This window comes from Callithrix jacchus, chromosome 22 (assembly GCF_049354715.1).
Source record: "Callithrix jacchus isolate 240 chromosome 22, calJac240_pri, whole genome shotgun sequence".
Lineage (NCBI taxonomy): Eukaryota > Metazoa > Chordata > Mammalia > Primates > Cebidae > Callithrix > Callithrix jacchus.
Window position 1 is genome coordinate 31,070,237 of NC_133523.1, and position 23,349 is coordinate 31,093,585.

The window sequence follows — 23,349 nt, forward strand, 5'->3', positions numbered from 1 at the left end:
GGTGGTAGACAAGAGAACATAAAATGACCTTATGGCTAGGCACAGTGACACACACCTGTAATCCCAGCACTTTGGTAGGCCAAGGCAGGAAGATCTCTTGAGGCCAGGAATTTGAGACTAGACTGGGCAACATAGTGCAAACCAGTCTCTACAAATAACAATAAGAAATTAGCTGGGTGGGGTGGCTATGCCTGTAGTTCTAGCTACTCAGGAGGCTGAGGTGGGAAAATCGCTTGAGCGTAGAGTTCAAGGCTGCAGTGGGCTGTGGTCATGCCCTGGCACTCCAGCCTGGGTGACAGAGCAAGACTCTGTTTCAACTAATAAGACAGAACTGGGATGATGAGGAGCAGAGAAAAGCATTGCCTGCTCCTCTACTTTTCCCTCCACCTGGGACTGAAGAGGGCTGCGGTTAAGCCCAGGGCTCAGGAAGAAATCAGGCAGCCTGGGTTGATTCTCTAGTTAAGAGCAGAGTGGGCTTGTTTCACATTTCTTTCTTTTTTGTTTTTTTGAGACAGGGTCTCCCTCTGTCACCCAGGCTAGAGTGCAGTGGTGCAATCTTGACTCACTGCAGCCTCTGCCTCCCGGGTTCAAGCAATTCTCCTGCCTCAGCTTCTCGAGTAGCTGGGATTACAGGTGTCTGTCACCATGCCCAGCTAATCTTTGTAATTTTACTAGAGACAGGGTTTCGCCATGGTGGCCAGGCCGGTCTCAAACTCCTGGTCTCAAGTGATCCATCTCCCAAAGTGTTGGGATTACAAGCATGAGCCACTGTTCCCGGCCCTGTTTCACATTTCTCTGTTAAATGGGTATCCCTTGTAGGACTGCCATGAGGGATACATGGAGAGGATTTAGCATGGAGCTCTGCACATAGTAAACCTGGCTGGAGTAGTGGCCATGTTAGTTGTATTATAGTATGATAATGAATGGTTTTGGATTAGTAATGACCTTTCTTCATACTTTCTGTGTTTTCTCCCCATAACCACTGTGACTTACAGCCCACCAGAAAGGAACCTAAGTTTCCTGCTAATGTAGAAAATCCAGGCCAGGCAGTGGCCCACCCCTGAAATCCTAGCACTTTGGGAGGGCAAGGTGGGTGGATCACCTGAGGTCAGGAGTTCAAGACCAGCCTGGCCAACACAGTGAAGCCTGTCTCTACTAAAAATACAAAAACTAGGCTGGGTGTGGTGGTTCATGCCCGTAATCCCAGCACTTTGGGAGGCCAAGGTGGGTGGATCATGAGGTCAGAAGATAAGACCATCCTGGCTAATGGTGAAATCCCGTCTCTACTAAAAATACAAAAATTAGCTGGGCATAGTGGCACCAGCCTGTAATCTCAGCTATTCCGGAGGCTGAGGCAGGAGAATTGCTTGAATCAGGCAGTTGGAGGTTGCAGTGAGCTGAGATGGCGCCATTGCAGTCCAGCCTGGCAACAGAGTGAGACTCTGTTAAAAAAAAAAAAAAAAATTAGCTGGGTGAGGTGGTGGACACCTGTAATCCCAGCTACTCAGGAGGTTGAGGCAGGAGAATTGTTTGAACCTGGGAGGTGGAGGTTGCAGTGAGCCTAGATCCCACTATTGCACTCTAGCCTGGGCAACAAGAGCGAAACTATCTAAAAAAAAGAAAGAAAAAAAAGAAAAGAAAATCCATGTAACTTTAGAGTTTCAAAGTAAATGTGAAACTTAAAGTATGGGAAAAATCTGGAATAGCTGAAGCTTCTGGGAATCACAGAGGCCAAATTGTGAGAGGTGTACATTATGGAAGGTTAAAAGGCAGTGGAAACCTTGGAAATGGCAGTCATCAGAGGCCTCACCTCCTGCCTCTTCTCCAGTACCCAAAGCTGCTTTTATGGGTTCTGGGTGGCTGGGAGAGGACACTGGACAAGACTGTTTTAGTGGACAGGTGAACACCCATAACATCTTTGGAAAGACTTGGAGTTGTGAATGACAACTCCAAACAGACACTAAAGGGAATTGTTGTTTACATTCTAGCTGCAGGCAGAGGTGGCCTGGACCCCGGAACCTGGGCACTGTCAGGTTCACTCTGGCATCTCTCTAGGGATCATTCTCTTCGTTATTTTCCTCAAGACCAGGGACTAAAGCTCAGGTCTGTCCTTTCTGGCAGGCAGCTTAACACCATACAAAGCAGAGACTCTGCTACTGGCTGCAGGGCCCTGGGAAAGGACCCTGTTTAGCTGGTCTAAGTTATTTATGCCTCTCTGATGGATTCAGGCACAGGAAGAAACACAAGGGTAGGAGAGGATGGTTTTAGACAACAACAGTCATCCATATGGTCACAAACATAACCTATGAAAAAAGGCAGTCAGCTATTGGGCTAGAGTCATCTGGGGAATCACAGGGTAAGTGATAATGGGGCAGTGGCTGCTGAGACTCACCTTCCTACCGGTTGAGGTTCTGTTCTGAAACACCGGATTTGGGGTGGGAATTCTCTTCTGTGCAGATGAATAACTGGCTTGGAAGACCCTGATTGGAGTGTTTCTCAGAACTCCAATAGAACAGATATTGTTCGGCACTACCAGGGTTGTGGTAGTTGTGGACACGCAGTGAAATCTTAGACTTGACAGTTCTTAGAGAAGGGTCGTGTGGACAGGGCTGTTCCCTGGAAAGTCCTGTGACCACTTATTTCTTTTGTTGTCAGCCTCTCCCTATCTTCTTTCTTTCTTTCTTTTTTAGACAAATTCTTGCTGTGTCACCCAAGCTGGAGTACAGTGGTGGTCATCACCACAGCCTCAAACTCCTGGGCTCAAGTGATCTTTCTGCCTTGGCCTTCTGAGTAGCTGGAACTCTGCAGGTGTGTACCACCACACACCCTGGTAATTTATTTATAGTATTTTAGAAGCAGCGTTTTGCTATGTTGCCCAGGCTGGTCTTGAATTCCTGGCATCAAGCTATCTCAGCCTCACAAAGTGCTGGGATTATAGGGAAGAGCACCTAGTCCCTAAATTCTTATAATGACTCACAAGGTCTTTTTTTTTTTTTTTTTGAGACTGAGTTTCACTCTTGTTACCCAGGCTGGAGTGCAATGGCACGATCTCGGCTCACCACAACCTCCGCTTCCTGGGTTCAGCCAATTCTCCTACCTCAGCCTCCTGAGTAGCTGGGATTACAGACACGCGCCACCGTGCCCAGCTGATTTTTTGTATTTTTAGTAGAGACGGGGTTTCACCATGTTGACCAGGATGGTCTCGATCTCTTGACCTCGTGATCCACCCACCTTGGCCTCCCAAAGTGCTGGGATTACAGGCGTGAGCCACCGTGCCCAACCGACTCACATGTGATCATGTTGCCTTCCTTTTGCTCTCTGACCTTATCTTTTTTTTTTTTTTTTTTGAGACAGAGTCTCTCTTTGTTGTCCAGGCTGCAGTCACTGCAATCTTCACCTCCCGGGATCAAGTGATTCTCCTGTCTCAGCCTCCCAAGTAGCTGAGATTACAGGCACACCTATCTTTTGAGTATCTTTTTCTTAATTGCAACCCCAATTCTCAGCACCCTTTTCATCTTGCTTTTCCTCAATTCCCTTTACCGGCAACTGACATATCATCTGTTGTACTTGCTTATTTGGCACTTATGTATCCACAGCGCCTGGAATACTTCCTGTAACGTGGACGCTGTTCGATCTATAGAGTTTTGTCGAATGAATGAATGAATGAGTGAATGAATGAATGAAGTCGACCAGTGCACAGGTAGTACAGTGGCGCGATGATAGATAGCTCTCTGCAGCCTCCAACTCCTAGGCTGCGACGATCCCCGGGCTCTGCTCACCCCTCCCCACAGCCACTATGGGGGAGAGGCCAGCAAAGCGGCTGCTCAAGGGGTAGGGAGAGACGAGCTGAGGCCCCAGATCAACGGCCGCGAGCAAGGTCGCCCAGGGGGCACCCGGCCTAGGTGTCCGGGCGACGGGGAGGGGCGGGGCCGGGGCTCGGGGGCGGGGCCGGGCCACGCGCCTGCGCCATAAAGGCTGCCGTGAGCCCCCGCGCCCCGCTAGCTGCTCGTCGCCCGCGCTCTTTCCTCTTCGGCGTGAGTCTCCGCTAGTGTACCTTCTAGTCCCACTATGGCTGCTCTCACTCGGGACCCCCAGTTCCAGAAACTGCAGCAATGGTACCGGGAGCACGGCTCCGAGCTCAATCTGCGCCGCCTCTTCGATACCGACAAGGAGCGCTTCAACCATTTCAGGTGCCGGCGGGCCGGCCGGAGGCGGGGGCTGCCACGTCCAGAGCCCGGCACGCGGGGCTGGGTCCTGTAGGCGGGGGCAGCGGTGCCCGGGGACCCCCGCCCCCCACCTCCAGGCCATGGATGGGGACTCAGGCCGAGGCCGCACTTCGTCCTTGGCGTCTCCTTGGAGCGCGTTCCTGGGGGCTTGCGGCCTTGCCGGGGGTCTCGACGCCGGGGCTGCTTCGTCACGAGGAAGAACGGGACCCTCCATGGGGACATCTCCCTCCCCTCCCGCACCCCTTGCAGCCCCAGCCATTAGAGTAGGGGCTCCTTTCGCATTTTTGAGGAGAGGCCCTGGCTGACGCAGCAAGCGGGAAAGGGCTGTCCCCTTCCATCTGCTCCTGGCCACATGGGTTTAGGACCTTCTGCAAGGCAGCCAGCCGGGGCGTGGGTGGGGGGGTTTGAGGGAGCCGGGTGGAAGGTTGGAGACGTTGGGCGTGATTCCGGCAGAAAAGACCTGTACACGACCGGGAAGTGGGAAGGAGCGTTGGAGGAAATCATTGGTGGGGTGGGGCCGAGCGAGCTCTGATCTCTGATGCTGGTGGAAAGGGGCCGGAGCGACTGTGGCTCCGGACTAGACGTCCCGATGGCTAACCCTGTCATTTGGGTGGGTACCTGAGTAACTTGAGGCAGGGAGTAGAAGCCCTGGGAAGGGGTGATCGCTCCCTTCAGGCCAGTCTCCTCACCCAGCGTCTGCCTGCATCTAGGGTGTGTGAGGATGGCTTCTTTCTTTGTCCTGCTATTGTAGATAAGCTCTGTGGGCTGGCAGGTGACAGACACCACTGTTGTGTTGGGTGGCCGTGGACCTTGTGGGTCGTGTCTCGGGGAAGATGTTTCTTCTGGGAGCAGCTCCTGCTCAAGACGCAGCTGCCCTCTAGGGAGACCAGGGTGTGGTCAGTAGCATCTGCATCTTTCTGCAGCTTGACCCTCAACACCAACCATGGGCATATCCTGGTGGATTACTCCAAGAACCTGGTGACGGAGGAGGTGATGCGGATGCTGGTGGACCTGGTAATGTTCTGCTTGGGGAGGCATAACTGGTAACCCACAGAGTGGTGGGCGAGCTGGGCTCCTGGGAGCCCCTGGGACCTTGAGTGACTTGTGTATTTCCTCTCACTGGACCTCGGTGATCGCCTCTGTGCTGGTGAGGCACCTGTCCCTGGCTTAAGTTTTAAGCAGCATCCCAGGGACCCCAATGGCTGATGTCTGGGCAGACCCTTCCCAGACAGTGGGAGAGGGAACTAGGCAGCAGCCATCTGTCTGTCTCATTGGGGACTGCACCAAGCCTTGTGCTCAGAGGTTGACACTTGGGGTGGCCAGTGTGGGTGGGACCAGGCCTTAGCATTTTCTTTTCTTAGGCCAAGTCCAGGGGTGTGGAGACTGCCCGGGAGCGGATGTTCAATGGTGAGAAGATCAACTACACTGAGGTGAGCGGGCTCCACATACGCTCTGGGCCTCTTCCTTCGCTTTGGGGTTTATCAGACTGTTAGCCGCATTACCCTATGTCTTCACCCCTTCTCTTAGGCAATGCTTTTGCTTAATGAGGGGCCTGAAGGGCTTTTTCCTCCTACTGTAGCAGGGCTTTGGGGTTTGTCTTTCATAAGATTGGCTGTCTAGGTTTGGTGAGCCTCTTGGAATGGTTCCAAGGTCTGCCTGGGAGGAGCACATCTCGGACCCAGAGGGAGAGTTTCTCAAGGCTTGCTCACACTTTCTTAGAGAAGTGGATTCTGTCCTCGTTGTGTCATTATTCTCTTCTTCTCTTCTTACATGTGAGGAATCTGAGGTTCAGAGACCACATCACTTATCTAAGATGTCATAGCTGTAAGAGGCAGAGTGGAGATTCACATTCAACCTGTCTTGCATTGCAGAGAGAGGATCCAGTCAAGGAAGGCTTTCTGGAGGGGTGCATTCGCCTGTGAAAAGTGGGGCAGAAGTGGGGTCAGCAGGGTGAGGGTGGGGTGGCATGAAGCCCTCCACCTTAGCAAGCCTCTCACTGGGTTGAAATCCTGAGATGATCCTTTGCCTGCCCACCTGGGGTCTTTAGACCTTCCCTCAAGAACTCTTCTTCAGGCTGTTTCACTCACGTGGCCATGCCAGCCACCTGGCACCAGTCACAGACTTCAAGTCTGGTTCAGTTCCTGGCAGTTGGTAGTTACCCGGCTGCTTGGTGAGGGAAGCTTGAGTTGCATGCCTTGTTGCAAATCCAAGGAGCTGAGGACACTGCCCAAATGGTGCCAGCAAACACCATGGGCACACTCTGGGAGGATGAAGTTACTTGAGGCTTCATGAGCGCTTATCCTCTGAAAGCATTTGCTCATTTATTTTTTTATTTTGAGATGAAGTTTCGCTCTGTTGCCCAGGCTGGAGTACAGTGGTGCGATCTCGGCTCACTGCAACCTCTGTCTGCCAGGTTCAAGCCATTCTTCTGCCTTAGCCTCCTGAGTGTCTGGAACTACAGGTGTGTACCATGCCACCTGGCTAATTTTTGTATTTTTAGTAGAGACAGGGTTTCACCATGTTGGCCAGGCTGGTCTTGAACTCCTGACTTCAAGGTGATCCACTTACCTTGGCTTCCCACAGTTCTGGGATTATAGGTATGAGCCTTGGCACCTGGCCTCTGAAAGCATTTATTGCTTGTTTCTGACATGTGTTGTCACCATTATCTGCCTTTGCTCACTATTCCTCTTTTCTCTCGCTCTTCATGCCCTGAGCACCTATGGCAGGCCCTTGGGGCCTGTCCTAGGCATATTCGGGTCCCCTGCCCCACCTCCTCCTGTCTGTAGCACGTAAGTCCTTGGGGAGCTCCTACCTCTGTAAGCATACAAAGGGTTCTTGGAACAAGATCAGGGTGCTAACAGAGACTTCAGGGCCTGCCTGTCTAGTGGATGGAGGGCCGAGCTATCATCTAGCTGGGAGCATGGCTGCCCTAGGGGACAGTCTTCACACCCTGACCCCCATCCCCAGGGTCGAGCGGTGCTGCACGTGGCCCTGAGGAACCGGTCAAACACACCCATCCTGGTAGATGGCAAGGATGTGATGCCAGAGGTCAACAAGGTTCTGGACAAGATGAAGTCTTTCTGCCAGGTAAGTGGCTGCTGGGCCGGACTTGCCCTTGGCCATATGCGTGAGTATTTGGGAATCTGGGAGCCCTGAGGGGCAACTCTTCCCCTCTTGGAAGCAGGACTCAGGCTCTTACTGCAGCTTAAGGGAGGGGTTGCCTGTGTGATCACTGATGGGTCTCTGCTGAGGCCTCCCACAGTGCTAGAATTACAGCTGTGAGCCAGTGTGCCCGGCCAGAAGGAGCTTTTTCTAACCTCTTTTGTCATACATCCTTATCGCCCAGTCTAGAAACAAATAAAACATTGTAAAATTTCCTCAACCCTGGCTGGGCATACTGGCTCACACATGTAATCCCAGAACTTTGGAAGGCCGAGGTGGGTGGATCACTTGAGGTCAGGAGTTCAAGACCAGCCTGGCCATCATGGTGAAACTCCATTTCTACTAAAAATATAAAAATTAATCAGGTGTGGTGATGCGTGCCTGTAATCACAGCTACTCAGGAGGCTGAGACAGAAGAATCACTTGAACCCAGGAGGCAGAGGTTGCAGTGAGCCAAGACTCTGTAAAAAAAAAAAAAAAAAAAAAATTCTCATCCCTGTTCCCAGCTAATCCTCCAGAAGCAGCCTTTGTAAAGTTTCCTATAGCCAGGTACAGCAGCTCAAACCTCTAGTCCTAGCTGTTCGGCTGTATTTGGCAGGATAGCTTGAGCCTGGAAAGTTGAGACTGCAGTGAGCCATGGTGACACGACTGCACTCCAGCGTGGGCAACAGATTTTCTGTGAAATCTTCCAGAAAGTTCCTGTGCATGTACACATCTGTCATTTCCTCTTTGAAGCATGCACACAGTTGCACATGCACACAGGTGGTTTTTTCCCTGCTCCTCTGCAGCTTATTTCCACCTGGAACTATGTAAGCAGTGTCCCTGTGTCAGTGACAGTGCGTGTAACATGCCTCCTTTTCCTTGTGTAGGGTGGTAGGGGTTGCGTCAGAGATCAGCTAAGTTTCCCCATGTCAAGCACTTTGCCTTAGTGTCTATCCTAGGGGTGATTCTGCAGGGGTGAGTTGGCAGACGTCCTCAAGCCTAGAGAGCAAGGGTGATGCCGCTATGTCTGTGTGGACTGTGCATGCTCTGAGGGTGATCATCTTAGCTCTTGTCAGCTGTGATCATTTGCTGCTTGTCCTAAGTGGCCACCACATGTGTCTGGTCAAAGTCTGGTTACCTTGGTGAAGAGCTACTTTCTGACCTGAAAAGGTGCTGGGCCCGGTGGCTTATGCCCGCAATCCCAGCACTCTGGGAGGCCAAGGCAGGCGGATCATTTGAGGTCAGGAGTTCGGGACCAGCCTGATGAACATGGTGAAATTCTGTCTCTACTAAAAATATTAAAAAATTAGCCAGGCATAGTGGCAAGCACCTGTAATATCAGCTACTGGGGAGGCTGAGGCAGGAGAATTGCTTAAACCGAGGAGGCGGAGGTTGCAGTGAGTCAAGATCGTGCTACTGCACTCTAGCCTGGGCGATAGAGTGACACCCTGTCTCAAAAAAAAACAAAAAACAAAAAACCCGTCTCTGCAAAAAATAAATAAATTAGCCAGGCATGGCAGTGTAAGTCTGTAATCTCAGCTACCTGGAAGGCTGAAGTAGAATTACTTGAGCACAGGAGGTTGAGGCTGCAACGAGCCTAGAATGTGCCACTGTCCTTCATGCCGGGTGATAGAGTGAGACACTGTCTTAAAAAATAAAAAAGGGGCCGGGCGTGGTGGCTCAAGCCTGTAATCCCAGCACTTTGGGAGGCCGAGGCGGGTGGATCATGAGGTCAAGATATCGAGACCATCCTAATCAACATGGTGAAACCCCGTCTCTACTAAATATACAAAAAATTAGCTGGGCATGGTGGCACGTGCCTGTAATCCCAGCTACTCAGGAGACTGAGGCAGGAGAATTGCCTGAACCCAGGAGGCGGAGGTTGCGGTGAGCCGAGATCGTGCCATTGCGCTCCAGCCTGGGTAGCGAGCGTAATTCCGTCTCAAAATAAATAAATAAATAAAAAATAAAAAAGGAACCTAGAAGATGCCAGAAGCGAGGAGAGGTCTTAGCATCAGTCCTAAAGTCTTGGCAGCCATATGGGTGGGTCTTCCTAGGGCAAGGAAGTTGTGGGGTCCTGATGGGAGTCTGGATTTCCAGAATGCTGCTTAGGGTGGTCAGTCCGTGTGATGGACTTTGGGTGTATGGCAGGGCCTTTCCAGCCATCTGCTGTGAGTGGCAGAGCTGATGTACATCAAAAGCCTAGTGCTGTGTAATCACTCTGGGTGTACTCAGCCATGCCACATGGTGAGGGTGGCACTGCATCGTCTGGGGTGCTGTTTCCAGGCAAGCTCTCCCTTAAAGCTGGCCACTGGAGTACCTGACTCAGGCGGATGGGGTATTTATAGTTCAAAGAAAGTTGCTGAACGGCAGCAATTCCCTGGTGAGGAACATTCCACGTGGCCGTGCTCTCCAAAGTTTTCCAAGATTAGGTGAAGATGTTCACTGTGACCTGGATTGTAGTAGCAAAACCTGAAACCAGTCTGTACCCATCTGTCAGGGGACTTACTTAGTAGAATCAGCGTATATTCATATACTGTCATCCTGGGCACCATTAGGAATTAGGGAGCTATAGTTGGATTGGCTTGCCAGGCTGTTCAGGATGGATTGGGAATTTGAAAAAGGAAGTTGCAGAATTGGTGGGTATGGTAAAGCCTGATTTCGTCAAATGAAGGCTGGATGTGATTGTATTAAAAATAGACATTTTCCCTCTGGGATGCTTCTTTTTTTTTTGAGACAGAGTTTTGCTGTTGTTACCCAGACTGGAGTGCAATGGCACGATCTCGGCTCACCGCAACCTCAACCTCCCGGGTTCAAGCAATTCTCCTGCCTCAGTCTCCCGAGTAGCTGGGACTACAGGCGCGCACCACCATGCCCCGCTAATTTTTGTGTTTTTACTAGAGACGGGGTTTCACCTTGTTGACCAGGATGGTCTCGATCTCTTGACCTCGTGATCCACCCACTTCAGCCTCCCAAAGTGCTGGGATTATAGGCGTGAGCCACTGCGCCTGGCCGGGATGCTTCATTATAACAAACTTTTGACAGTCGGGGAAGGAGACTTGCTTTTTTTTTTTTTTGCTCTGTTGCCCTGGCTGGAGTGCAATAACGAGTTCTCAGCTCACTGCAACCTCTGCCTCCCGGGTTCAAGCAATTCTCCTACCTCAGCCTCCCAGGTTCAAGCGATTCTCCTACCTCAGCCTCCCAGATAGCTGGGATTACAGGCACACATCACCATGCTCAGCTAATTTTTGTGTTTTTAGTAGTGATGGCGTTTTGCCATGTTGGCCAGTCTGGTCTCTAACTCCTGACCTCCGGTGATGCACCTGCCTTGGCCTCCCCGAGTACTGGGCTTTACAGGCATGAGCCACCATGCCCAGCTGGGACTTGCTTTTTTGTTTTTTTGTTTGAGATGGAGTTTCGCTCGTTACCCAGGCTGGAGTACAATGGCGCGATCTTGGCTCACCGCAACCTCCGCCTCTTGGGTTCAGGCAATTCTCCTGCCTCAGCCTCCTGAGTAGCTGGGATTACAGGCACGCGCCACCACGCCCAGCTAATTTTTTTTATTTTTAGTAGAGATGGGGTTTCACCATGTTGACCAGGATGGTCTCGATCTCTTGACCTTGTGATCGACCTGCCTCGGCCTCCCAAAGTGCTGGTATTACAGGTTTGAGCCACCGCGCCCGGCTGGGACTTGCTTTTTCTAACCTCTTTTGTCACATACCTGTGAGGGAGGGTTGAGCAACTTACTTATTTTTTTCCTGTATCGATGGAAATTTTCCCATAGCAGTTTATTTAAAGAAAAAGTAGGGCCAGGCACAGTTGCTCACATCTGTAATCCCAGCACTTTGGGAGGTTGAGGCAAGAGGATTGCCTGAGGCCAGAGTATAAGATCAACCTGGGAAACATAATAAGACCCTGCCTTTAAAAAAAAATGTAAATATCGGATTACACACATGTAATCCCAGCACTTTGGGAGGCCAAGGCAGGCAGATCACTTGAGGTCAGGAGTTCGAGACCAGCCTGGCCAACATGGTGAAATCTTGTCTCTACTAAAACTACAAAAAAAATTAGCTGGGCTTGGTGGCGGCTACTTGGAGAACAGGAGTTCAAGACCAGCCTGGCCTTGAATTAATTCCAGCTACTTGGGAGACTGAGGGAGGAGAATCACTTGAACCCAGGAGGTGGAGTTTACATTGAGCCAAGATGGCACCACTGGACTGCAGCCTGGGTGACAGAGAGAGGCTCCATCTCAAAAAATAATAATAATAATTTATAGCGGGGCATGGTGGTGCACACCAGTAGTCCCAGTTACTTGGGAGGCTGAGGCAGGAGAATTGCTTGAACCTGGAAGGCAGAGATTGCAGTAAGCTGCACTCCAGCTTGGGTGATAGAGCAAGACTCCATCTCAAAAATAAGTAAATAATAAAAAGAAAGTAAAGTTGCTGGATCTTGTTTGTGTATACTAATTTTCTATTGACGTGTGGGAAATTATTCCAGAATTTAGCAACTAGGAACAATAATCACCATCTCTTTAGGTTGGGAATTTGCAGTGGCTGCGCTTGGTGGTAGTGGGTCAGAGCTAAGGTTGTAGTCAAGACATTGGCTAAGGATGTGGTCAGTTGAAGGCTTAATGGGGGCTGGAGGGTCTGCTTTGGAGATGACTCACTGGCAGTTGTAGCTTTGGTAGGCAAAGACAGTTCGAGTGTCCTCATGACAAGGCAGCTTATTTCTCCCAGTGAGTGAGTGAGCCAGTAGAACACAAGGGAGATGCCTGGAGGTGTTTTGTGACCTAATGTCAGGATTCACATGCTTTCTTTTCTTTTCTTCCTTTTTTTTTTTTTTGGTGATGGAGTTTTGCTCTTGTTGCCCAGGCTGAGTACCGTGGTGTGATCTCGGCTCATTGCAACCTCTATATCCTAGGCTCAAGCGATTCTCTTGTCGCAACCCACCGAGTAGCTGGGACTACAGGTGCCTGCCACCATGCCCGCCTATTTTTTGTATTTTTTTAGTAGAGAAGGGGTTTCACCAGGTTGACCAGGCTGGTCTTGAACTCCTGTTCTCAAGTGACCTGCCTGCCTCAGCCTCCCAAAATGCTGAGACTACAGGCTGAGCCACCGTGCCTGGCTACACTCTTTCATTTCTGTAATACCCTGTTGGTTGTATAGCTCAGCTCTGGTCATCATGGGAAGGGACTGCACCAGTGTGTTAACGCCAGGAGGCAAGGACCACTGATAACCATCTTAGAAGGTGGGTGGCTGTCGTCCTGCTTCTGGCTCCTAGTGATTGCGTTTCTTCTGCATCAAATACCCCACTCACTTCCTCCTAAGTCCATATCCTGTTACAGTATCAGAAGTCTAGAACATCATCTTGTTGAATACGGGTGTAGTGGTACCTACATTTCCTTCAGAACAACTCAAGTACAGTTCCTTTCAATCTGAAGACATGCAAATTTAAAAAGACAAGTTATTTACCCCTCACACACCCAACATACAATGGTGAGGTGGGCATAGGATGACTGGTATGTATGGGATAACTTCTTTTCTTTTTCTTTTGTTTTTTATTTGAGACAGGATCTTGCTCTGTCGCCCAGGCTGGAGTGCACTGGTAAAATCACCCATTCACTGCAGCCTTGAACTCCTAGGCTCAAGAAATCCCCCACCTCAACCTTCTGAGTTGCTAGGACTACAAGCAAATGTCACCTCACCATGCCTGGCTAATTTATTTTTTGTAGAGAAAAGGTCTTGCTATGTTGCCTAGGCTAGTTTCAAACTCCTGGGTTCCAGTGATCCTGCTGGGATTACAGGCGTAAGCCGCTGTACCCGGCCTGCATATTTAGGTTTTCATTATGCCCACACTGTAGTTCTGGTACTAAACTCTGTATTAGTTACCTATCATTGTATAACAAATGACACCAGAACTTGGCTTCAAACAGCTGTAAATTTTTTTTTTTTTTTGAGATCGAGTCTCGCTCTGTTGCCCAGGCTGGAGTGCAGTGGTGTGATCTTGGCTCACTGCAACCTCTGCCTCCTGGTTTCAAGCAATTCTGCCTCAGCCTCCCAAGTAGCTGGGATTACAGGTGAACACCACCACACCCTGCTAATTTTTGTGTTTTTTTTTTTTTTTTTGAGATGGAGTTTCGCTCTTGTTACCCAGGCTGGAGTGCAATGGCATGATCTCGGCTCACCACAACCTCTGCCTCCTGGGTTCAAGCAATTCTCCTGCCTCAGCATAGCTGGGACTACAGGTGTGTACCACCATGCCCAGCTAATTTTTGTATTTTTTTTAGTAGAGACAGGGTTTCACCATGTTTACCAGGATGGTCTCGATCTCTTGACCTTGTGATCCACCCGCCTCGGCCTCCCAAAGTGCTGGGATTATAGGCGTGAGCCACCGCACCCAGCCTAATTTTTGTGTTTTTTTTGGTAGAGACAGAGTTTCACCATGTCAGGCTGATACTGAACTCCTGACCTTGTGATTAGCCTCCTCGCCCCCTGCAAAGTTCTGGGATTACAGGCGTGAGCCACCGTGCCCAGCCTAGCAGTAAACTTTTGTTACTTCCCACAGTGTCTGTGGGTCAGAAGTTTGGGAGTAGCTTACCTGGTGGTTGGTCTTGGTTTGGGGATCTCTCATGAGGCTGTGGTCAAGATGTTGGCCAGTGCCCCAGTTAACAGAAGGTTTGATGGGTTTGGAGGACTCCCCTCTAAGGTGTCCCATACACAGAAAGGGAGTTGGCTGTGACTGTTGGAAGAAGGCCTCAGTTCCCTGTGGTGTGGGCTTTATAGAACTTTTTTTTTTTTTTTTTGAGATGGAGTTTCGCTCTTGTTACCCAGGCTGGAGTGCAATGGTGTGATCTCAGCTCACCGCAACCTCCGCCTCCTGGGTTCAGGCAATTCTCCTGCCTCAGCCTCCTGAGTAGCTGGGATTACAGGCACGCACCACCATGCCCAGCTAATTTTTTGTATGTTCAGTAGAGACAGGGTTTCACCATGTTAACCAGGATGGTCTCAATCTCTTGACCTCGTGATCCACCCGCCTCGGCCTCCCAAAGTGCTGGGATTACAGGCTTGAGCAACCGCGCCCAGCCTATAGAACTCTTAGGGTCTTTACAGCACAATAGAGGGCTTCTCCAAAAGCGAGTCATCCAAGAGAGCAAAGCAGAAACTGCAAGCTCTCTGAACTCACTTCTGAATTCACATTTCACCCCTTTCACAGTATCCTGATGGGTGCACAGGCCAGCCCTCCCAGCACAGGTGGGAGCTATGCAAGGGGCATGAGCTCCAGGAAGCAAAGATCACTGGTATCTGATTGGAGACTGGATGTGGGTCTGATACTCCTTTCCCTGGCAGAGCCCAGTCACAGTTTCAGCATTTCACATCTCTTAGTCTCTCTGGCATAGTAGTTTCTGCCGAGTTATCCCTCGTTTTGCAAATTCTGACAGTGTCACTGTGAGGTAGGGATGTTTCCTCACTGTTGTAACCAGGAAACAGTCTAGTTGGTGGTAAGTGTGGCAAGGACCACCGTGGTCTCCAGAAACTCCTAGGCCTTGCATGGTAGCTCACGCCTGTAATCTCAACACTGGGGAAGGTCAAGATGGGAGGATTACTTGAGACTGGGAGTTAGAGACCAGGCTGGGCAACATAGCAAGACCCCGTCTCTATGGGAAAATAAAATAGGCTGGGCATGGCAGCTCACGTCTGTAATCCAAGCACTTTTTTTTTTAAAGATGGGGTTTCACCATATTGGTCAGGGTGGTCTTGAACTCCCAACCTCAGGTGATTCACTTGCCTTGGCCTCCAAAGTGCTTGGATTACAGGCAGGAGCCACCATGCCCAGCCAATCCAAGCACTTTGGGAGGCCTAGGTGGTGGATCACCTGAGGTCAGGAGTTTGTGACCAGCCTGGCCAACATGGTGAAACCCCGTCTCTACTAAAAATACAAACAATTAGCTGGGCATAGTGGTGAGCACCTATAATCCCAGCTACTTGGGAAGCTGAGGCAGGAGAATCTCTTGAACCTAGGAGATGGAGGTTGCAGTGAGCCGAGATTGTGCCATTACATTCCAGCCTGAGAGACAGAGTGAGACTCTATTTCAAAAAAAAAAAAAAGGGCTAATGCAGGGGGTTTTGTTTGGTTTTGGAGTTAGGGTCTTGCTCTGTCACCTAGGCTAGAGTGCAGTGTTGTGATCTTAGCTTGCTGCAACTTCAACTTCCTGGCCTCAAGCAATCCTCCTGTCTCAGCCTTGAGCCACTCTTCCTGGCCCCTAAGGCACAGTTTTAAAAATAAATAAATAGTGAGGCACTAGGGCTCATGCCTGTAATCCCAGCACTTTGGGAGGTTGAGGCGGCCAGATCACTTGAGGCCAGTAATTCGAGACCAGCCTGGCCAACATGGGGAAACCTCATCTCCACTAAAAATACAAAAAAATTAACCAGGCATGGTGGTGGCTCAGGTCTGTAGTCCCAGCTACTCAGAAGACTGAGATACAAGAATTGTTAGAATCCAGGAAATGGAGACGCTGGATTCTATATTATTATCTAATAATATATTATCTAGATAATATATTATTAGATAATAATAAATATTATAAATTATAAACAAAAAAATAGAGGCACCTGCGATGGCCTGAAAGCTGGGTCTGAGGCACCAGGACACGGCAGTAATGATATTTTTGAGCAGTGGCTTACGCTTGGGGGTTTGGGCTGATGGCATCTTCCTCCCCCCTGCCCCCTCGTGCCAGCGTGTCCGGAGTGGTGACTGGAAGGGATACACGGGGAAGACCATCACGGACGTCATCAACATTGGCATTGGTGGCTCTGACCTGGTAAGGAGAAAACTGCCTTATGGTAGGGTGGGAGTCTGGGCACTCTTGGTTCTTACTTTCTCCAGGGATGGGACCTGGCTGTCCCCACTTTTCATAGGCTCTGAATTCTTATTCTCTGATGCTATGTCTCCCCACCAGGGGCCCCTCATGGTGACTGAAGCCCTTAAGCCATACTCTTCAGGAGGTCCCCGCGTCTGGTATGTCTCCAACATTGATGGAACTCACATTGCCAAAACCCTGGCCCAGCTGAACCCCGAGTCCTCCCTATTCATCATCGCCTCCAAGGTATGAGTGCTAAAAACTGCCCAGCCCCTGGCCCTGTGTGTGTTGGGACAGAGAGGGATGGCTGTCTTACCAGCCCACTGGCCGTTGGTCCCTCTTGGCTGGTTCCGAGTGAACCATGGTTTATGGATTGGGTCAGTATGGCTGCCCTAGATTGTTTCCGTGCCTGGCAGCAAACAAGGTTGACTGATGAAAGCCTGAACACATCAGTTTGAACCTTTGTGTCCTGACCACACCCCTCGCCTTGCAGGATCTCCCCTCAGCCTGGGACTGCTCACCACTGTCTCATAAACCTGTCCTTTATGCCTGCTTCTTTCTTTCTTTCCTTCCTTCCTTCCTTCCTTCCTTCCTTCCTTCCTTCCTTCCTTCCTTCCTTCCTTCCTTCCTTCCTTCCCTCCCTCCCTCCCTCCCTCCCTTTCTTTCCTTCTTTCGACGGAGTTTCGCTCTTGTTACCCAGGCTGGAGTGCAATGGCGTGATCTCGGCTCACCGCAACCTCCGCCTCCTGGGTTCAGCCAATTCTCCTGCCTCAGCCTCCTGAGTAGCTGGGTTACAGGCACGAGCCACCATGCCCAGCTAATTTTTTGTATTTTTAGTAGAGACTGGGTTTCACCATGTTGACTAGGATGGTCTCGATCTGCTGACCTCATGATCCACCCACCTCGGCCTCCCAAAGTCTTCCTTATTTTTATTTTTTGGAACAGAGTCTGGCTCTGTTGTCCAGGCTGGAGTGTAGTGTAGTGACACCATGTTGGATCACTCCAATCTCCATCTCCCAGGTTTCAAGTGATTCTCCTGCCTTAGCCTCCCAAGTAGCTGGGACTACAGGTACCTGCCACCAGGCCTAGCTAATTTTTGTTTTTGTTTTAGTTTTGATGGGGTTTTACCACGTTGGCCATTCTGGTCTTGAACTCCTGACCACAGGTGATCTGCCTGCTTTGGCCTCGCAGAGTACTGGGATTACAGGCTTGAGCTACCATGCCCGGCCATGCTTGCTCCTTTCTGATCCCAGAGCCATGCCCTGATACTAGAGGGGTTTTGTTTGTGTCATTTATGCTCTCTTTACTCACATGAATGCATAAAAAATATGAATAATTCCATCTGAATTCTGAGATCCCTTCCAGCCCGGGCTGAAGAGAGCCTCATGCTGACTGCATCCCCTTTAGGGAGAAGCTGTGGCGTTTTACCTGCAGCCTTAGGGTGGGGGGTGTGTGTTTATGAGTCCCCCTCGTCTGATTGTAAAGAGCTGGAATCTCAGAAGATTATGTGGTCTCACTGTCGCTGACCTGCAGTTACTGCTCCATGTGACAACTGGGCATCGCCTCAGCCTCTGCTGCTGAGCCCTGGCTCAAGGCTGCGCCCACCCCTGAGCTCAGGCGCCCACTGCTGTTCTCTTTGGTTGCAGACCTTTACCACCCAAGAGACCATCACGAATGCAGAGACAGCGAAGGAGTGGTTTCTCCAGGTGGCCAAGGATGTGAGTGGTCTCTAAAGCCTCCTTTGTGGTTGATCTGTGGGCTGGGAAGAACAGGGTGGGCCCCCTGCGGGACCAAGCCTGGCCCTGTTTCTCCTGAAGTTGGAAGTGGAAGGTGGCCTTGCCAGTGCCTGCCTTTGCTAGTTGAGATGATTGTTCATCTTGGCTTTGCTAGACCCAGCCTTGCAAATGTGACAGAATCTGCTCAGGCTGGCTAAGAGCCCTCTCATGGCCCTTTCTTTCTCTAAGGTTCCTTGGCGCTGCAGGAACTCTTGGCCACACCTATTTTATAGGGGAAGAACGTCCCTGGCCCCCATATGTTTGTAAAATGGGATGAGCAGGTGGCCTGTGACCCGTCTGCTTTCTTGACCTTGATGTGGGCCTCCTCCAACAGTCTCAGAACCAAGGACCGGGAATCTCAGTCCCACACAGGGCCTTGGTTCCTCTAGGGATGGGGAGTGACTACCCTTTGTCCCCCTGGGTTGGGTTTGGTAACTTGGCTCTGTCTCTTGTAGCCTTCTGCAGTGGCGAAGCACTTTGTTGCCCTGTCTACCAACACAGTAAGTGCCCCCATGATACCCTGTACTGCCTTCTTGGGAGGGCCCAACAGGTCCAGGTCATGGCCTCTCAGAGACTCAATTCATGGGTCTTGGGGATCTTTGGCTGATGGTGTGGAAGAGTTGGTTGCCTGTGGTTTGCAAGCCATCCTTGCCTTTTCCACATTCACCCATTCAACCTCTGCAGCCTTGAAGAGAGAGGCTTGCAGTCAGCTGGATCACGATAACCCCTTCTTCCATCTCAAGCCTGACTGATACTCAGAACCCTCCATACACATGACCTTCCTAGGCTTCTGTGCCCAGCATCTCCCCAAATGGGACAGGCTGGGTAGGGATAGAGGATGCATTCCATTTTTCACATAAGGACGTAAAGCCTCAATGAAGGGAGTTGACATTTTGCCCCCTACTTAGTGATTTTGTGTGTGTGTATGTGTATGTGTTTGTGTTGTACGTGTGTGTTTTGAGACAGAGTCTTGCTCTGTCACTCAGGCTGGAGTGCAATGGTGTGATCTTGGGTCACTGCAACCTCTGCCTCCCGGGTTCAAGTGATCCTCCTGCTTCAGCCTGGTGTGCACCACCATGCCTGGCTAATTTTTGTATTTTTAGTAGGGACAGGGTTTCACCACATTGACTAGGCTGGTCTCAAACTCCTGACCTCAAGTGATCTGCCCGACTTGGCCTCCCAAAGTCCTGGGATTACAGGTGTGACCCACTGTGCCCTGTTTTTTGGGACAAGGTCTCGATTTGTCACTCAGGCTGGAGTGCAGTGGTGTGATCTTGGCTCACTGCAACCTCTGCTTCCTGGGTTCAAGCAATTTTCATGCCTCAGTCTCCTGAATAGCTGGGATTGCAGGCACCCACCACTATGTCCAGCTAATTTTTGTACTTTTGGTAGAGATAGGGTTTTGTCATGGTGGCCAGGATGGTCTTAAATTCCTGACCTCAAGTGATCTGCCCACCTTGACCTCCCAAAGTGTTGGGATTACAGGTGTGAGCCACTGTACCCAGCCCACTTAGTGATTGTATTAATAGGTGATGCCAGGATTAGAACCTGGGTCACCTGCCTCCCAGTTCTGCCTGGCCATGAGGTTTTGTAGGCTCAGCAGGGCAGGGCAAAGTGAGGGATGCTTCAGGAATGACAGCAGCAGTCAGCCAGTGGGCACTGTGTTGTTTTGGAGCTGGGGACCACATCCACGTCTACTCCCTGCCACTCCCTCCACGGTCACTCCCACCTCTGCCTCCAGTGCTTTCCCATCTGCAGCAGGATACCGTAAGGCTGGCTAACCATAGCGCTGTTGCCTGCCTCCCACTGACTGGTCAGTAGGGCTTCTTCTCCTGTGGGGAGTAGATAAGGGATTGCTGGCCTTGTCTCCTCTGGGGACCAGAATACTTGATGGGTCCTCAAAGCTTCCTGGTGCAGTCACCCTCCCAGATGTGGGAAGGGCTGGGTGGCTCTCCAGCCTGTGTGTGATTGCCTGACCTGGTAGGTGGCCCCTGCTCATGCTCGGATCCCAGTCCTAGGTTCAGTTCTCACATGTCCTGAGGGTTCATGCTCTGGTGTCCCATACAGGCCTGGGTGAGAGCTATTGCAGGATATTTGTGTGGGCCAGGTCCTTATGCAGGGTTATAGCCACTCTCAGCAGGGAGCTTTGCAGGTGCAATGTCACAGGTGTGCTGGTCATGGACTGACCTGGTGTCCAGCTTGGGGTGGGTATATTCTGGGCCCCGCCCTCGACTCAGAGGCTGCTCCAGCCCTGCCCCATCCCTGGCTCTAGGGAAAGTGAAGTTCAGCTCACAGAGCACAGCTCCCTGCCTCCCAGAGCTCCTGTTCCCATCCCGCTAGCAAATGCTTCCTTTCATTTCTGTCCTTTTGTTTTTTATTTAGGCCAAAGTGAAGGAGTTTGGAATTGACCCTCAAAACATGTTCGAGTTCTGGGATGTAAGTACAGGCACTTCTGCACTGGGTGAATTAAGTGTCTTTTCCAAGTCATGGCTGTTGAGTGGCCCATGAGGTCAGGTCGGTGTTTATCGAGTACCTGCTGCTTACCCAGCTTGGAGAAAGGAAGAGAGAGGCTTGGAGGGCAAGAGCAACTGAGGCAGGATGAGGGCTCTACTTCCACCTGAGGGCAGACTAAGTTTGCAGGGCCAGGTGACACTCCCTTGGGTGCCTGCCTGCAACACCCTCTGTGGGGTAACCTGAGTCCCCCTTACCCCATCCCACAGAACTGAGGTTGTGAGTTATTCTCAGTGATGACCTTTGTCTGAATGGCAGCCACCATCTGTAAAGGCCAAGGGGCAGGGTGAAGTATGAGGTGTGACTGGGTAGCCCTGGAAAGGAGCAACAGGAGCTGCAGGAGGAGCTGGGGGTGGTGGAAAGGAGGTACCAGGGTAGGGCAGCTTGCAGAGCAAACCCTGCCTCAAATGACAGAGCTGCAGACCCCTCTGCTAGAGCCAAGCAGTCAGCTGTAGCTTTCCTTGTTCACTTGCCTGAGCTCAGCAGTGGTGTGAGGAGGGCTCTGACTTTGAAGCCTGGGGTGCAGCGGTGCACTGCAGGGTGTGGTGCGGGTGCTGTGAATGCCGTGGGCATGGCTGGGCTTAGGTGCAGTACTCTAACGCTGTGGCAGGTGCAGCAGACAGGGTATTGCCCATTTGGTAATTTTTTCCCCCCGGGGCTATTTCCAGGCATTTGGACCAGGGGCCCTTTGCTTGGTGATGGCATCCACAGACATAACCTCATTCCTTTGAAGGTTCTACAGGCCTTTTACTACTGGGGGTCTGGGAGAGAATGAAGCCCTAATGCCTTAAGCCATCCACTGTGTATAATGAGTTAACTTCTTTCTAGAATGGGACTAGTTATATACCATCCTTGGAAGAATTGACAAGAGTCACTCAAGTCATTTTCTGCATCCTGTGGCTCAGATGTGGAACCCCAGTCAAGAGAGACTGTGCAGCTTCTAATAAATGTTGCATGCCTGATAATGGAGGGCAGGCATCTTCCACCTCCTCCTTGGGATCTGGAGCCTGAGCAGGTGGTGGGCAGGGATGTGTGGGTGCAGCTGCCAGCCAAGGAGCCAAGCAGAACGGGGGTGTCCTTGCCTGTCACCACCCAGCATGCAGAGATGAGTTAGGGTGTGGCTTAAGGAGAGGCTGGGTCTGGCCTCCCAGGTAAGGCCTAGGAATGATAGTTAGGCACAGGAACATGGGGACAGGGTGGCTGGTGAGACCCAAGTAGAGGCTTCCTGGGCCAGGCTAGATAGACTGCAAGGGCAGGAGGAGAGACCTGCCTGAGTCTCTAGAGTGTATCCTGCTGAATCAAGAAGGTGATGTCTGAAGAAGCCAGGAATAGGAGCAGGTGAAGTTCCTAGAGGTGGGGTCTTGGGTGAGCTAAAGGCATCCGCTCAGGCCTAAGGATGCAGTGCCAGTTTTCGGGTGAGATTGAAAGAGTCCTGTCTGGTAGGGGTATCTAGAAGTGGTGACTCTCGGTCTGTCAGGGCCAGTCTTGGGACAGCCCTGGGTGTTGGAATCAGGCAGGGGTATGGTGGGAAACCATGGGGTCTCTCAGGTCTCAGCCAGAGCCAGCGCACACTGCAGGGCCGGTCTTGGCTGGTGAGGCCTGAAGAGGAGCCAGAGCCGGTCCGGGTGAGTTCTGAGCAGGAGTCAGGACAGGGATAGGGACCCGTGAGTCTGTGAATTCTGGAGGAGATGCAAGGTATTTAGAGTTGGTTCTGTTAGGTGAGGTCTGAGGAGTCAAAGCCATGTACATATGTTATCCGGGCTCTGGGAGGCAGTGTAGACCTATGGCATGGGACAGGTATGCACACTGGGGTCTCTGGCCATTCTGAAAAGTGAGGATCAGGTAGTGGGTCGCTGATTGCTCAGGGGTAGTTAGAACTCAGGATTTGGCACACACAGGTCAGCACCTGGTTCTCAGTGTGCTGACTGGGTGTGATGGGCAGAGCTCAGGGCATCAGAGTATCCGTGACTGAAGTCCAAGTCTGTGGCATCCGGGTCTGCAAAGCCCAGATGAGGGAGAGGTAGGAATATACCTGGTGTTACGAGGGGAGGACAGGGGAGCTAGGGCAGGCGAGGAACACAGGTGGCCTTGAGGAGATGTGCTGGAAGGTGTGGTCTGAGTGGTCAGGGTGTGTAAAGGTCCAGAGAACCAGGTCTGCAGGGCAGACGTCTGAGGCTGAGCTAGTCAGATAGTGTTTGCCAACACTGGGCTCTCACAGGTAAGGTCTGAGCTGCTGAGGTTGGGCCCTGGTTTGTACCCCAAGTCTGAGAAGCTGCATCAAGCATGGTGGGTAGAATTTGTTGGGTTTCGTCTATGAAACCACGGGCACGCAGAGGTAGGTGGACCGGAACAGCCATGGTAAAGCTAATTAAACCATCCTGCAGTTGAGGTCAGGCACAGGTATAGAGAGTGGATCTGTCAGTTGAGGCCCAAGGAGCCGAGGGTAGGCTCATCTAGAAAGACCTAGATGTGGTAGACGACCTTTGAGGATGTGAATTAAAGGCAGGTGGATAGAGCCAGGTCTCTCAGGAAGATCTGAGGAAATGGGATCTGGCACAGTGAGCAGGTCTGGATTTCCCAGGTGGTGTCAAGACGGTGTATAGGCCAGGTGCGGTGATTCGTGCCTGTAATTCCAGCACTTTGGGATGCCGAGGAAGTCAGATCACTTGAGGTCAGGAGTCCGAGACCAGCCTGGCCAGCATGGCAAAACCCCGTCTCTACTAAAAATACAAAAATTAGCCAGACATGGTGGTACACGCCTACAGTCCTAGCTACTTGGGAGGCTAGGGCACTAGATTTGCTTGAACCAGGGAGGCAGAATGAGCCAAGATCA

At 51.1% G+C, this 23,349-nt stretch overlaps 1 protein-coding gene across 6 annotated transcripts in view; it reads left to right on the forward strand.

Annotated features, from left to right (window-relative positions):
- GPI (glucose-6-phosphate isomerase) overlaps positions 1 to 23,349 on the forward strand; it is a 53,606-nt gene that overhangs the window by 770 nt on the left and 29,487 nt on the right. For 3 of the 6 annotated variants that reach the window (XM_078359010.1, XM_078359013.1, XM_078359012.1), the window contains exons 2-10: positions 2,691 to 2,808; positions 5,150 to 5,240; positions 5,588 to 5,656; positions 7,194 to 7,313; positions 16,108 to 16,191; positions 16,330 to 16,476; positions 17,877 to 17,948; positions 18,461 to 18,505; positions 20,388 to 20,441. In XM_078359010.1, coding sequence (XP_078215136.1) covers positions 5,220 to 5,240; positions 5,588 to 5,656; positions 7,194 to 7,313; positions 16,108 to 16,191; positions 16,330 to 16,476; positions 17,877 to 17,948; positions 18,461 to 18,505; positions 20,388 to 20,441 — 612 coding nt within the window. In that variant the 5' untranslated portion in view covers positions 2,691 to 2,808; positions 5,150 to 5,219. Of the gene's footprint in view, positions 1 to 2,690; positions 2,809 to 3,997; positions 4,490 to 5,149; positions 5,241 to 5,587; positions 5,657 to 7,193; positions 7,314 to 16,107; positions 16,192 to 16,329; positions 16,477 to 17,876; positions 17,949 to 18,460; positions 18,506 to 20,387; positions 20,442 to 23,349 lie in introns of those variants that run through there. The other 3 variants (XM_035284785.3, XM_035284786.3, XM_008987710.5) reach the window with 3 other exon arrangements.